At 44.3% G+C, this 15,859-nt stretch overlaps 2 protein-coding genes across 4 annotated transcripts; both read right to left on the bottom strand.

Annotated features, from left to right (window-relative positions):
* Positions 1 to 26: 26 nt before the first annotated feature.
* On the bottom strand, positions 27 to 3,580 carry cdca3 (cell division cycle associated 3). Its single transcript, XM_088306948.1, has 6 exons — positions 3,462 to 3,580; positions 2,781 to 2,942; positions 2,548 to 2,647; positions 1,609 to 2,385; positions 1,470 to 1,519; positions 27 to 289 (listed from the first exon to the last, which is right to left on the bottom strand). The coding sequence occupies exons 2-6, from the start codon at positions 2,913 to 2,915 to the stop codon at positions 197 to 199; spliced, it is 1,155 nt and encodes a 384-aa protein (XP_088163074.1). The 5' UTR covers positions 2,916 to 2,942; positions 3,462 to 3,580; the 3' UTR covers positions 27 to 196.
* Positions 3,581 to 4,639: 1,059 nt separating this feature from the next.
* pex5 (peroxisomal biogenesis factor 5) lies at positions 4,640 to 15,716 on the bottom strand. Of its 3 annotated transcripts, XM_088307440.1 has the most exons (17): positions 15,459 to 15,716; positions 12,687 to 12,843; positions 12,570 to 12,608; positions 12,366 to 12,483; positions 12,134 to 12,280; positions 10,906 to 10,990; positions 10,695 to 10,785; positions 10,365 to 10,487; positions 9,659 to 9,772; positions 9,299 to 9,382; positions 8,941 to 9,060; positions 8,708 to 8,851; positions 7,987 to 8,057; positions 7,113 to 7,334; positions 6,566 to 6,731; positions 6,322 to 6,479; positions 4,640 to 5,654 (listed from the first exon to the last, which is right to left on the bottom strand). In XM_088307440.1, the coding sequence occupies exons 2-17, from the start codon at positions 12,798 to 12,800 to the stop codon at positions 5,405 to 5,407; spliced, it is 2,046 nt and encodes a 681-aa protein (XP_088163566.1). In that variant the 5' UTR covers positions 12,801 to 12,843; positions 15,459 to 15,716; the 3' UTR covers positions 4,640 to 5,404. The 3 variants fall into 3 exon arrangements, with proteins under 3 accessions (XP_088163566.1, XP_088163567.1, XP_088163568.1); XM_088307441.1 differs by lacking the exon at positions 9,659 to 9,772; XM_088307442.1 differs by lacking the exons at positions 9,659 to 9,772; positions 10,365 to 10,487.
* Positions 15,717 to 15,859: the final 143 nt, after the last annotated feature.

Raw genomic sequence — 15,859 nt, 5'->3', positions numbered from 1 at the left:
AGGTGCTTGTGCAAAAAACAAAGGCATCATAGTTAATACATTTTATTTATAATTTACAGAACGTACAAAAGGGGACAAGAAAAAAACTGCACGTGGCGGTAGTAAAAGGCAGAAGAAAAACAGTATTAATTGTACACATAAAACCTGCACAGAGATATTTAAAAATATACACACACACACACAAATTGTCTGCACATCAACAATTCTCCTTGTTCAGAGACGCAGCCAGAAGTCTGCGGTCCATCTGGGCGAGGCGAGGCTTCTCTGGGGTGGACGCTTTCAGCTTCATCTGCAATAAATATATTCATCTTAAAATAAAAATGGTTGCTTTTGACGAGTCAAATCAGAAATTAGATGAGATGACGGATGATGGAAAGCTAAGAAAATGGTCGATACATCATGGCTATAGACTTGGACGGATCCAGTCGAGGCAAATGACTCGATTTTGGATAGTCATTTTTCCACAATGGCCAGCTAACAACGCGTACATACAAGTACTGATTGATGCGTAGCTTGAAGTCCTTACAAATAGCTAGCAGGCAGCTAAAGCAATAGAAGCATCGCCAATCATAGCTAAAGTGACAATAACTGATTGACAGCTAGCTAGAAATTGATAACTTGAGCAGGAGATGAATAGAGGATCAAGATGTTACGATGGGTAGGTAGCCTTAGCAAGTAGCGGGAGATTGATAGCATAGCATGATTAGTCAATTATTGCTAGTGATAGGTAGCTAAAGCCAGAGACATATTAGCAATTCAGCGTATGTGTTAATTTTTTTTTCCCACCTAGGTAAAATAACGCAGAACTGCCGGTAATTAGCCAAATGAAGCTAGTGATTGATGGTTAAAGCCAAAGATGGCAATATGTAGACATTGCTAACGCTAAATACGCAGGATTTAGGTTGCAGTTAGAGTACAGTGAGCCCCTGTTTATTGGATGATACGGTTCAGACTCACTTGAATTGGTTAAAAAAAAGTCCAAGTTCTAATCATATTTAAATAAATAATTTGAATACACGCAAAAACATTAAAAAAAATAATAATTGACTAAGGTGAGTGTGCGTGAGCATCCATTTGTGAGCGGCAGTCCACAGCAGCTCCTCCAGGCATGTGCAAGTTGTGTTGAACTGTTCACCCAACGTTCGATAAATGGAAGTGCAGCAGAGATTGGCTTTCCTATCCCATATATGAGGGCATTACAGTAAGCAAGTCTACAGATAAAAAATAATAACTTTGGGGGGGGGGGGGGGTAAATACACGACGCAACGGCAACACAACCCATTGGGGCAATACTGTACTCCAACTACAAGTAGATGGACAATCAAGTCACCTTTGGCACATTAAGTGGGCAAAATATTCTGTGGGAATAGACAAATTTATTCATAAAACATGTTATATCATGATCGAAGGAGAAAAAAAAAAAAAAAACCCTAAAGGACGTAACTGCCCCCCCCCACCACCAAAATTACCTGAGGATGTCCCCTATGCGAGTTGATGATCTGCAATGGGGAACGGCCTTCTGCACAGAGAAAAGAAAAGGGGGGAAACAAATTAAATGCAAATGAAGTCAATAATCAATCAATAAAATGGTGGTCGACACCCACGCACCTTTCTGCTTTTGTTTCCCAGAGCTCCCCTTATTTTCATCACCAACGCTCTTAACCGCCACAGACACGGCGAGAGGGGAGGACCCGCCTTTGCCAGCCAGCACCGCTCTTGCCCTGAGCCCGGTGGCCCCGAAGCCTTTCCCCAGCCACTGCGGCTTGAACACCACCTGACTCGGACTCTTGATGTCCAGGGTGAGGCGTGGGGGGCCGGTGGGAAGCTGCGGGCCCGGCGCCTCGGAAGCCTCCTTGGCAACGTCTCCCTGGGGTTGGGCAGGCGGGTCCGAGGAGTCTGGAGTGGGTGCAACCGTGGCGGCGGGAAGAGCGTAGAAGTGGTCCACGCCGCTGTTTAGCAACGCCACCTCTGCAGCGCCGCTGCTCTCCCCGTGCACCTCGGCGAGAATCTCGGAAGAGGGAGCTCCCTCGTGGCAGGTGATGAGGCTCATGCTCAGCCTTTTGTGGAGCGGAGACTCCCGGGCCTCTTCCGCCTCCTCCAGGATTGCATCGTCTGTTTCGATCTCCACCTCTACCTGGGGTTCCTCCAGTAGCACAAAGGGGCTGAAGGAAGCGCCGGCGCTCTGAGCGGGCGCGGCCAGGAGGTTGACGTGCTCGGCTATGGAGTCGAAAACCCGCGGCCTCTGCGGGGTCAGCAGAGGCTCCGTGGAATCCAGCTCCTTACACTTATGATCCGCTTGCGCGGCGACGCCATTTTGGGGGACTTTGCCCTCGGCTTCCACGTGGAACAACATCCCCAAACGACGAGCAAGGCTGCCCACTTTGGCTGCAAACGGCAAGTTACATTTATCGTTTAATGCGTTTCGCAAAGTCTAAATTCAATGTCGTTTGTAAGCCTGTACGTGAGTGACCAGGGCCGACGTTAGTTTGCATGCGAGCATCTGATCTTGCAGTTGCAAGCAGCGTAAAAGCAGCTATAATCAGTTACCTCTCACGACGTCTCGGACAGGCGTGCGGACAATGCCCACAGTGGGCGAGCGGGGATCACCACATTCACTCGCCACATCACCCATTATAATCCCACCAACCTGAGGGGAATAAGAATGGTTGTTGCAGCGTTTAAAAAAAAAAAAGAAAGAAATCAGAAATACCACAATTTTATGGCAACCCTAACTACAATTCGGCTCAAGTTTGAGCCCAATCTAGTGGCTTATGCAATACCTGAATGGGTGTGCGATCAATGGCCACTGATGGGGAGCGTGGATCGATGAGCTGGGCGACCCGGGAGTTCTTGACGGGCACTTCTGGTTGGGTTGCAGCAGCCCTCTCAGCAATTTTACTTTCACTGGATCCCATCCTTTGTTTTTGTTAAAAATGTCAAACCTGGACAACCATAAAACAGGTCAAATGAAATTTTGAAAATATTCCCTAATAACATGGAAAACCCACTTAAGTGTATTAAGCACATGAATAGTTTTGAAGAGGGAGAATTATTCAAAAGCATTTTAAATGACAACTTCAAACGAGTTTTAAGGATTGTCAACCCAGAGATAATCAAACTTGACCACCACATCAGTTACAAATATTTAATGCACTTCTTTTAGTAAAGCAAGCAAGAAGTTTATTCATATAATTAATTCGCGTAAATGTGGCTCAAATTCTGTGCAACATTGATTATGGGTAACTCGTCGCAAATTACTTTACATGTTCTTTTGTAGCGTGAACTCGCAACGCTGAAGTGGCAACATTAGCTAGTTAACAAGCGAGTTATGCTAATGTAACTTCTTTATTTTAAAACTTCGCCTTTCTACTTTTGGCATTAGAGTACATTATCCCAGTCTTAAAGTCAACAATAATTCAGTAAAACTTGGGAGACAGCAGCAAATATATTTCCAAGCTTACCTTGAAAAGTAGAGAGAGTCGACAAGTTGAGATATTTTATCACACGTCCGTCTAAACACTTGAACTCGAGTAACAAACAACCGTGATGACTTTCCGGACATTTAAATGGCGCGGTAGGTCACACGCTTTTTTTGAATAAGCCAATCAGCGGGCAGATACGCCAACTGTATTCAGCGTTGATTGGTTCAGAGCATACGAATCGACAAATAGGTGGGGCGTCATGGAGATACGGCTTCTGTTTTCAGCGTTGATTGGTTCAGAGCATAGGGATCGAGAAGTAGGCGGGGCGTCATGCTGACATTTTGAAAACAAGTGACGGTTTTATTTTCAACGGGTTTCGCACGTGTTTCAGAAAAAGAGTTTAATTTGCTTGAATCATTAGTACTAGATTTGTTTATAGCGTTTTTTTGCCAACTGTCAGCTATGTGATATGAGTGATAAGAGTGTGAAAGAATATTATCGTTTTTTTTTGTTTAATCATCCAACTGTATTTAATAGATGTAATTGGAATAAATGCAAATGTAGAAGATTAATGCAGTCATACATTCGGCCCCTAATTGTGAAAACAATAAAATCGAAATACAACAAGCACGTTGAAACCAAAGCTTTATTGCTGATGATTATATTAGACACTGCAGCCAGGCCATCAGTCGCCTGAAAACAATTCTAGTGCAACAATTAGTTTACAACAATACACGTTATGGGGACAGAGCAATTTGTAACGGAGCAAAGTGGTTTATGAGAGATTTGAATAAGAGGGAGGAGCCCGTGATAAGCCAAATATGATGTGCCTCTAACCTGTACAAACACACAAACATTTTTTCTCACAATCAGACAGAATCCTCCATCTACCGCGAACTATTTCTCACAAAACACTCTCTCACAAAATCACATACTCTCTCATTCAGAAACTCACACACACATACCCATTGTCTTTCATACACACAAATATTCTCTCACTCACACTAACCTCGGGTGCACAAATTATTCCTCTCCCACAACACGCCCGTCTCTCACACACAAAACATAAGAAAACTGTCCCTCTCACTACACAATAAATTCTCTCATTAGCAAACTCATGCAGAAACTAAAACACAAATTCCTCCTTCCACACGCAACTCTCAACAAAAAAAAACATCATTTGCCTCCCTCTTGCACATAAACACATACAAATTTACACAAACACACACACAATGACACGCAACCACGCACAAATTGCTCCTCAAGCAATCACTCACAGGCACATAATCGCACACAAACTCTCACACATAGCTCTTCCTCTCATACTCAAACTAATTCTCATAAAACAAACTCACACATACCAACACTCATTAACACACATATACACATGCTCTTTCAATCACACACGCTCATGCATAAACCGTTACACATACCAACAAATGCTCACGCGGGCACGCACACACACGTAACAGTTTTACAGGTGTTCACTTCACCGGCCTGGCTTGTAGTAACTGATTACGATGAAATTTAAATAATGTCTATACAAAAGAAATGAGTAATTGATAACCACGATTCCATTTGGTAAGTACTCGTGACAAAAAGAGGTCCAACTTGAAAACTGGCGACCACGCTGTCTGTACCATTAATCCGCTGTACATAATAACCATACTGGAGTTGACAGCTCGGCATAAAACTTCCTTTTGAGACGGGGCAAAAAAAAAAATAAAACAACATTAGTGTTATTACAAAACTGTCAAAGCATTGTAAGAGCACCAGGACTGTCGAATAAGTAAAATTAAACAAAGGTACCCCGACTGGCTGATACGAATGCTGCGTTTGTACCAGAAGGGCACCGGTTGATGATTGGAGGACGAGTCACAGTGTCTTTCTCCTCAATTCCCTGTTGTTGTCCCTTTCAGTCCACAACACGTTCCTCCACGCGGGGAGCATTCGCACGAAATAAGCTCCCCCGTGACGGACCTTCATTCGGGCCCGCCCTCCAACTCCCTCTGGCAGAAGCGGGCCAGTAACGTGTCCAGGTCGCGGCGGTCGGCGGCCGAGTACAGCGAGCTCTCGCCCATCATGCTAAGAGCCATGCGCAGCGTGGACCAGATGTTGTCCGACATGACGGCGGCCGCCGTGCCGTGGGGTCGCCGCGGGGCACTCGCCTCCATGCCGGCGGCGGCCTGGCGCTGAAGGGACAGCGCTTCTAGGAAGTGCTCCACCGCCTCCCTGCACATTAAGAAGACAATTAGCTTCGGTATTATTAACTCATTCAATACCATTGACGGATAAATACGTCAAAATCCATTTTTTTTACTGGGCTGGTCGTGAATGAGTTAAGGGAGGATAATGCATGTCGCGAATGCTTCCTGGTTCTGGTTCTCGTTCCTCCATGAAGTTGTTGCCTTTTTTTTTTTTTTTTTTTTTTTTTAAAGACCCGCCCCAGATTTCAATCAAACACCATTGGTGACTTTACCACTCTGTATTCACATCTTTATTTAATTGTATTTTTTCACACTATATCTTAATCCGCAGAGGTTGGAAGAATTACCAAGTGTATTTTAACAAAGTATGACCTACCTATAAATGAACGTAGTTAAACTGAAAAGTCGTCAGACAAATAAATGGGAAAAAAAAAGGATTTTTTTTTTCGATCGTCTGAGGACTTTACTGAGGCATCAAACTGAACAGCAAAAATGACGGTGCTCATTGTTGCCCTTCTAGTGCACAAATGACTTTAATGCACCCACTGTGTGGTCTTTCGTAACTTGAGTCCAAATACATTTAGCTGGCTACGAGGTGGAAAAAAAAAAAATCAGATCGTTAAACTAATTTGTAACAGTTCCAATAAAACGTAACGGTCTCATTAGGTGATGTTAATGTGTGTCACTATCACCTGTGTGCGCCCAAGTTGACGCAACTGATGCCGAGGTTGTAGCGACTGCGGACGAAACCTGGCTGCAATTCCAGCGCTCTCCTGTAGGCGGCCACGGCTTCCTCCGAGCGGCTACCGTTGGCCAGCGTGGCGCCCAGCTTGTTCCACAGTAAGTAGTCCTGAGAGTTGAACGGGGGAAGGGCTGGCGTTAAAAGTGAGCATCCACATAAATTGCAGCTCTAGACAGAGTGTGGCGTCCATTCACCTGTGGTGTGACCGACAGCGCCGCAGTGAAGCAATCCACCGCTTTGTCATACTCGCCGCTGAGGTTGAAGAGGACTCCCAGACCGCACTGCAGTTGAGGGTCCACTTGGGCAGGGTCGATGTTAGCCGCACGCAGGAACAAAGTCTGCACGTCTGTAAATAAGGACCTGGGGAAAGTGCAGTCTGATCAGCCTAGAAGGGGGAACCCCCATCTGTGGACCCTTCTCAAGGTTTCAAATTTTTACCCAGATGGGTTTTTTGAGTTTTCCATTGCCCTCCTGTAGGTTCAAATGAGGGGATGTCATTAATATTTGGGAACTGTAGGCATGTGAAGCTCTTCGAGACGATCCTGTGATTGATGGCTAAAGAAATTTATTTGACTTGACTTGACGATCGGTCGGGTCCTACTTGAGACACAAGTTTAATTTGAACGTAAAATACTCGCCTGAAATCATCTTCAGTTCAATGAACATTGTGCTGCTCCTTCTGGTGTGAGCGCCTTGGCCACCAGGGGGCAGTATACGCTCAAATAACAGATAGCTACTCACTCCGGCAACAGCGAGCCAAAGCGCTCCCTCTCCTTTTCGCTTTCTCGGGACGCGTCCTCATGGCGGTCCCGCTCCAGCTGCTCCCACACGACGCCGTATTTGGGGTTATGCTTGAGCCAGTCGCGGAGAGTCTCGCAGGCCTGCCGGTGCAGCGACTCGTTGGTGAAGCTGACGGCCAGCGCCATCAGAGCGGTCAGGTTGTTATTCTTCAGCTCCACACATCTGAACGAAGAAGACGAGTTAGGCGCGCCAGATTTTTACGCTTTATTTATGGCCGCTGTCTTCGGAAGCGCAGAGCCCCTCCCCCGTGCAATAACTCAGATCCGAATATTAAATCAGAACACTGGAGCTACTCTCGAAAAGCACCTTGAAGATCTCGCTCCACAGACTTTGTTTTACAATCGATCACTTTCAACACCACTCCTCAGAAATGATGACTATAAAAAGCAAATCAATCATCAAGGAGAGCTGCCATCAAACGAGAGAGTGTGCAGACCTCACCGAAGCTTCACCATTTTTCATGTGTCACCACCAAGGATATTAACGGCTAAAAGCAGGCAAAGTTCCATCCGGACCTTGGAAGTCCTTCTGGATCCAAAGATAACAGCTGATCTAATCAAATCTGGCGGAAATATAACTGCGGGATTGCGCTACATGTAGGATTTCCAAACCCAACTTCAAAGTTTTTGCTACAGGTTATTTCATATTTTGTATATGAGTCCAGAAATGGAAAATGTATTCATTTTGGAACTGCATCTGTGCTACAAGGACCCACGGAAATATCGCGGAACACAATTAGCAGTCCCAGTTCCTCACAGGGGCTCTTCGGAAAATGATTTGCCCTCAGGGCAGGTCATCAATGTTGAGAACTGACCTGCGGAGGGCGCTGATGGCAGCAAATTCTTGCTCATTCTCAGCTTGACAAGTTCCCAGATATTGCCACGCCTGCAAAAAACAGAACATTTCAAGACTGAACAATGACTGGAGATGTTTTCTTGGGTGGAATACAGCAAATGAATCACCAGACGCAGAACAACGGCTTTAAGTGGGCTACACACACACACACACCGATGATTGGGCCAAATGTAATCAGCACGACTTTCCAATCTATTTGTCCAACGTCTCAGAAAGATTATCCTGAGCAATCATTCTGTGGTGTGGGGTGTGTAAAGAATGATTTCGCCTCAGTCGAAAAACAATCGCAAATTTTAGAGCCGTTCAAATTTTAAGTTGGTAAATTCTTACGCGTGTGGTCAACCAGTTGGGCCGAGACTGACTCTGTGCTTGTGGCGTGAAATCTAACGGAAGCTAATTAGGAAGCAACACGAAGCTTGCTCTGTGGTCGGACACAAATAGGGCAGACCAATATGATTTTTTTTTTTTTTTTTTAGGCTGATTAAAATATTTGACAGTTAAATTTGGCTATAAAATTCCGATAGCCAATTAATCGTCCGATTAATTAAAAAAAGATATTAACTTTCACTTTGTCTCATGTCGTAATGTGTTAATGCGCTTAATAAAATTATTGGCACAAAAAAAAACAAAAAAACGGAAAGATTAAAATATGAAACCGATTAAAGATTTCCCAAGCTCACCAGCTGGTTGTCTGGTTCTTTTTGTACGGCACTCTCAAAGAAGCGAACGGCCCCGGGGATATCCCCGGCCTCCATCCTCTTCACGCCCTCCGTCAGAGGGTCCTGGTGGGACAAGTAAGGGTTGTCCTCTTCAAACTGGTAGCCCTGAGAGGAAAACGAGCAAAGAGAGAAGGCTCAAACTCCGCCATGCTGAATCGCGTGCGGATGAAGCGCCGTTCAAAAGGGGCGGCGACCTTGTCGTAAGACGAGCTGATCAGCTGATCAAAGTCCGACAGCCAGGGATGACTCTCGGCGTCCCGCTTAGCCATCTCCTCCCACTCCTGTTGGAGTTTCTCCCAGAAATCGACATCACTCTTGCAACAAAAAAAAAAAAAAAAGGATAGTATAATTTTACAGAGTGAGGGCGAGGGGGCGCACATGGCGCTCATCTTTAAAAACTGATTTATGAGCAGAAGGAAGAGGTGGAGGAATTTCCCCGCCTCTTCAAGTCACATTATTCCTCTCCAAATCTTCCCCTTCCCAACGTGCCTCCCTCTCAGCCTTCTCCCTGCATCCAATTAGCAACGCGGTTCACCGCTGGCTCTGACTCACCTCCACCGCGGCTTTGGCTTGGTGGAAATCCGGTCCCGCTGCGGTGAACTCGTCCACCCAGGCTTCCGCGGACTCCTGAGACACCTGAGTGAGAGACGAGCGGTGAAGCGGCTTGTTTGCCGTTTGACACGCCAACTTTGAAGTGGGGATGGATGGGTGGGAACAATAAATCTGGAGGAAGGGGGGAGTGGGGAGTCATGGAAAGTGAACGGAAAGGCGGAAAAGACGGAAGACAGAAAAAGCCAATTTTCTTCCACACACTTGCTGCTTTACGTGGGAAATGCACTCAACGTTGCTGGGTGCATCTCCCCCAAACTAGAACGCTGCAGCCTACCAGTGGCACGACCATGGCGGTCCTACCTGCCTGACGACTTTGGCCCACTGCTGTGCCTGCTTAGCTTTAGCTTTGTCAATCTTCTCATTCCTCTCTGTGGATTCCAAGGGAAGACTCCCTCCCCCCGTTTCCATCAGGAACTATGCCAAGGAGGAGGAGGAGGAGGAGGAGAAGGGTTTTCGAGGTTTTTAAGGGGTCAGTGTGGGATTTTGTTTCCAAGGTTAAGGGAGGTAGATGATTTGTGGTTGTCAATTCAGGGTCAAAAATGGGAAGAGTACATGGCAAAGTTAGAGGCCCGTTGGTTATGAGCTGGTCGTCATCACAAAAACATGTACAGTCATCATTTCTGGCAGGAAAACAATGTTTTATCAAACGAAACAAAACGATGTATAGATGAGCAGCCAAACCAGGAGGAGAAAATGTGATTTAAATCTGTTCTATGTCATTTTTTGGCGACGGCGGTTTGAAGGGGAAAATGCAGGAACATTTGGCTTTGGGCTTTTTCACTGACAGAAACTCAACACCACAGTGAAAATAAATCAGAATTTACATAAAAAAAATAAAAAAATTAATTATATACATAAAATACTCAAGTGCAGCCGCACGTTTCATATCAGGAATGGGAGTCGTGGCTGTTGGACACGGACCACAGCTTTTAATAAGGGGGGGGGCGAGGGGGTTGTGTGTGTGAGAGACAACTGCCATGTATTCTGGTGGCAAGCGGGCTCGTACCTGGTTGAGGTTGGAAGCCCAGTTGTGAGCCTCCTCGGCCTGCGCTTTATCTGTGAGCTGTTTGTCTGTCCTGCTCTCCACTGTCACACTGCCCTCGCCAATTTGCCTAATGAACCGCAGGAACTACACAACAGTGAAAAACAAAAAAGGTAACGACAACAATAAAAAAAAAATAAATAAAATAAATCAGCATTCCGCATTCCTCGCTAACCGATATGGCCAAAGCAACCCAAATACGCGTGGAGAGGAATGGAAAGCGAGTAGAGTGACAGATGTGGAATTGAAAGAGGTTGACGTTGACTGCCGGCCGGACGGGACGTTGCCGCTTACCTCCGTGTTTTGTAACTTGGGGTCGTCAACCTTGGAGACGAGCTCATTGGCCGTCTGTCTCAACTCCTCTCCTGGCTGGTATTCCTTTGTCCTGTTAAATTAACAACAGAGGAGCATTATTTTTTATATCGCCAAGGTTTTGGTGAGATCAAAAAAATGGAGATCAAGATACCGTTTTCTTTCCATTTTACAGATTAACACTACTCCTCACCACTCGTTCTCTTTGTCTCCAAAGTCTCCCAGCCAGAGCTTCTCCTCCGACTGTTCCAGATATTCTTCTGCCCAGCGGCCAGGATCTGGAAGGGAAAACATACACGCCAGGAGACCACCCGGTAAGTAACTTTATATTTCCTTCACTTAAGAAAAAAAACGTTGAGAGATATTTGGATGTAGCTCAGCGACATACACACATACTAGTTAGCTCCTTGTATACTTTCTGGGGGCGTTTATTTATTTCTGTAGTATCGGGGTAGCTAATCATGGTCAGGCTTTATTTTGACAAGATGTCTTTAATTTGTACTGAATGCATTTTTTTTTCTCAAATAACATATCGTCACACTTAAGTCCAATTCTTATTTTTACATTTTTTTTTTAATTTTCAAGTTAATAAGATATCTGTAACGCAGACGCCCCATTCACGCAAATTTTTGTGTTTTTCACAGGACAGCGACCTTCTGAATTTTTTTCTTATAATTAGCTATACGTAGTCAAAATATAACTTCCATTTGCATTTCTTTTTCTTTTTCAATGACAAAATGTGTTTTTCTTGAGTTTTAGTTAAAAAGAAAATTGACATTTTTTTTTCTTACCGGACAGCAACATGGAACAATATCAAATTGACCAGTTCTAATAAACATTATAATATGTCATTCCAGATTTGGAAGAGTTGAACAGATTATTCAACTAGCTGATTTAACTCCTCCGCATCGAAGTTTAACGCTTGAAGTCCATTCATTTGTTTCAGTGCCTGGCCGTCAAAATATCGTCTTAATGTAAAATCGGACATTGAGGCAAATAAAGTTTGGGCGCTGCTGTACTGTGGCGGAAAAAAATATCACACCAATATCACGACACAGATTATTATGTTATAATCAGGTTATAGTCCACGCAAAAAAAAATAATTATTGAGTTGATCAAGCCTTACTTGGGACATGACGATTATTAGAGTCGCAATACAAAGAAAGATTGCAAAGAGCAGCATGGTGGATAGTGAAAAGGAAGTGGTTATGCATCAAGTAGATAAAGGAGTAATATATTAAAGGAGCATTCCTACAGTGTGTGAAATAAGATGCCAAATAAAACAGAAATAAGAATGCTCATGAAAAAAAAACAATGGAATGAAATACTAAGTCAACCACACACACCAACTCTGGGAATGTGTGAATATTATCTTTTAATATCCCTTCTGTTTATTGTGTCAAAGCGGAACAACAAGCTACCTGCAGCCTGAGCGATAAATTCTTTGGTCCAGTCGGCGTCCGCTGCGTCACCGAGTGCGCCGAGGCCCGGCGTGGACGTTGATTCCGAGCCCGAGACGAACTCGGCCGCCCAGTCGCCCGAGAGAGCCAACGCGGCCACATCTGGAGCTGCGACGCCACAGTAAACAATCGCGTTCAAGCAAGGCCGGAGACAAATCTGCGAGGTGCGTTGAACGACTCCAAGTAGGAAAACCTCTCTGCGGAGCTTGTCTGAAGTTCTGCTGGTCGATCTGCTTCATCTCCTCCAGCAGCTGACCCATGTCGAAGGTGTGCGGGGGACGCGGGGGCGCCTGAAGGAATTCATTGACCAGCTGGGAATACCCCAATAATGTTAGTAGTCTTTAACTCGCAACACAAAAATGAATAATACTGGGCAGGTGAAAACTTGACCCCTGACCTCATCTTCTGTGGCTATTTCGATGGGAGTTGGGGGAATCTGGAATGAAACAAAACGATGAGACGTGCGGACCTTTCAAGGATTTATTACGGCGGCGGTTACACGAAACGCGCTCACCGTAGGCGTGGCGCGGTGCCGCCATGCCCCGCCTTCCTTGGTCATGTGACCAGTCAACTTCATCAGCGGATTGGCCCCGCCGCATTCTGCCTCCACCAGCTCCCGCATCGCCATGGCAACACAAGGATGAGGCAATTTCGATCGGGCCACCTGATAACTGAGAGGAGAGCGTCGATTTATTTCGAGGGTTCATCCGGATAGAAGTGATTAGTCCAATGTTCACTTCGTGTTCCCCGTCATTTTAATAAACGGGCACATTTTTTTTTTTTTTTTTTTGTCAACGACAACAAAGGGCTTAGTATTCCCATTTAAGACAGTGATTTAGAGACTATTGCTTTTAACAGCTGAAAGGCCACGCGAGGCAAAAAAATCTGTGCCACATAACCAAGTTAAAGCTCCATCTGCTGTTTTCCATGTCATTTCCTTGTTAGGCTCAACCATGAATAATGAGGCTGCGATGAGCCGGCACACTCAGACACGCTCCGCCAGTTTTGCTTCAAACTGACTTTGTGCTTTGTTTTTCAAAGCTTTAATAGAACCATGACATATTGAACAGACTCCGGCGAACAGACGATAATAAGTAACAGCAGCAACCAAACAACAAAGCGTTTTTTTGTTTGTTTGTTTGTTTTTTAACCAAAACTGCAGCTCAATTAAAATTGTTGAAAAAGAATGCAGCAGGTTCACATAATAAAAGCAGTATAAATATACGACATGCATTCACACTGCGACATCCGCGATTGCTGAGGGACAGTGTGATACCCTGCATGACTGCAACTCCACGAGTGGGTCACAAATTCAACACACAAATAATTGACATGTCATCCCATGACACAAAATCATGTCATGTAGCAATTTCTCCCCCTCACACCCTCCAGCATATACTGCCCTGTATGGCCATACATTATGCACATGCCAGAAACAGCCAATGAGCCTATTAATACAGTTTTGAAAATATTAAATTAAATTACAGTTTAATTCAATTTGAACACTGTAATTTTTTGTGGAAAATTATTTAAAAAAGTACATCATATTATTAAAAAGACCATTTTAAAAAATGCAATTTTTTTCAAGCTCTTCGGTAAGTAAAATACTGATAATATGCTATTATGATAAGATATTTTAATGTCTCATAATTTGTGGAAAGTTGTGACAAATATCTAATAGTATTTATGATTATTATTTAAAAAAGATCTTCATGAGGAAATCAGTATTTAGAAGTGCATCCATGGATCTTTATGTCCAAAAAATAATTAATCATAACGATGAGCCATTCTGCAGTATAGTACACAATGAAACCTAATCAACAGTTGGATCTGACCTAACCAACTCCAATCCTCTGTAGGCGAGGTACAATTTCCAAAAATGAACCGTCCGGAATATAAATCAGGGCTGGCAGCGTTCTTCTTTCCTACACGCATATAACGCGTCACACAAGACAAGACTCCGTCCTTCTCTGACTGTTATCAATTACAGACGAGGCCGTGACAAGACGGCAGGCACTGAATCACATGTCGCCAATATGGTGATCGGGATGGAAGTAAGAGGATTGTAACAAGATATTAATACACAAGCAGACTATGCCCACAGGACACGACAGGTGCAATCGCATCTGATATAATATTTTTGTAGCGCATACTCTGCGTATAACCATCTGTTTTGTATACATCGCACTTGTCCTCATCGGGATCACGGGTGAACTGGAGCCCAGTTGACTTTAGGTGAGAGGCTGAGTACACTTTGGACTCGCTGCCAGCCAATCGTAGGGCACATAAGGAGACAAACAAGAATACAGACTAACATTCAAATTTATGCACAATTTGATAGCACTCATTCATCAATTATCTATCTACCTATCTTCGGGCTGTAACGGGGTACACCTTGTACTGGTTGGCAGCCAATCGCAGGGCACACACAGACGAACAATTACCCGTGCTCACAAACACACCTTTGGACAATTCAGGGTATCCAATCAAAATACCTTGCATGTGTTTGGAATGTTGGAAGGAAACCGGAGGCACGGGGGGGAGAACATGCAAACTCCACACAGCAAGGCCAGAGCCGGTATCGAACCCTTCACTTCTAAACTGCGAGGTCATCGTGCTAACCACTCGTCCACCGTGCCACCCCAATTTAATATCAAATTATCTAAATTTTGAATCACACTCAAGATGGTCAAAATATTAGAAACAACCATGAGAATGATGCAATGTAGTTCTATAACACTTCCAAGTAGAATTACGAATATGAAGCTATACTAATATCCCTACAACTGAGCATTATTATAGTTTTATAGGCTAAGTAAATTATTCCCAATTAAATATCCAGTGAGTGATGTGTACTACAAATAACGCCAAGATGACACCTGTTTACACACCACTTATTGCATTCTCAATTTTATATCAATACCTATATATTTTTAGATGCATGTTAATACATAACTGAAAAACACGTAGAAACAAGCAAAACGGAATTACGTGGTTCATTGTCATATGTCAGCTGATTTAACCATGATCTCGATGCTTCAGAAACAAAAACATTAAAATTATCTTAATATTTATGGATTAAACTGCTTATTCAATTAGCATAGTAGCATCTTGACACGCAGCATTTAATCTAAACGACTCCAAACGTACCCAACAATGGCAAGCTAAGTGTCGGCTCGCTAAGCTAACAAGCTACATTGCTAACAAGCGAAGACCAACGGCAACGAACAGGTCAGCTCGCCCCGGAAGACGCACCAAGAAACGGATAGCGTGCCGTTCAACTCACCGCCGACAGAAGCTGCTGCCTGGAGCTCACCACCGCCGTGCCGCCGTCTTCGAAACGTCCGCTCGCTCTGTTGTGTTTTTTTTTTTTTTTTTTTTAACACTGCGTCGGGACTGAAGCAGACGCCGCTAGATTGTCATTTCTCACGGGAAGAGCCACTAAATCCTCCGATATATGTTGTTAGACGAGCGGCTTTTAAATTCACCTTCCACCTCCATGACACACCGCACAGTGTAAAGCTCAGCCCCGAGAAGTAGCTCTTGTTAAGCAACGTCTTAACCGTATTCTCCAACGGATTTACGTTAGTACGCCGACGCACTAACTGGCTGACGGAGTTACGTCGATTTTTTTTTGTCGTAAAATATCAAAGTTCAACAGTTGTTTGTCAGAAGGCAAAACGAGAC

This window comes from Idiotropiscis lumnitzeri, chromosome 10 (genome assembly GCF_059441095.1).
Source record: "Idiotropiscis lumnitzeri isolate Australia: NSW breed Sydney's pygmy pipehorse chromosome 10, RoL_Ilum_1.0, whole genome shotgun sequence".
Classification (NCBI taxonomy): domain Eukaryota; kingdom Metazoa; phylum Chordata; class Actinopteri; order Syngnathiformes; family Syngnathidae; genus Idiotropiscis; species Idiotropiscis lumnitzeri.
Note: the sequence above shows the minus strand (reverse complement) of the source record. Positions and strands in the feature narration are given on the sequence as shown.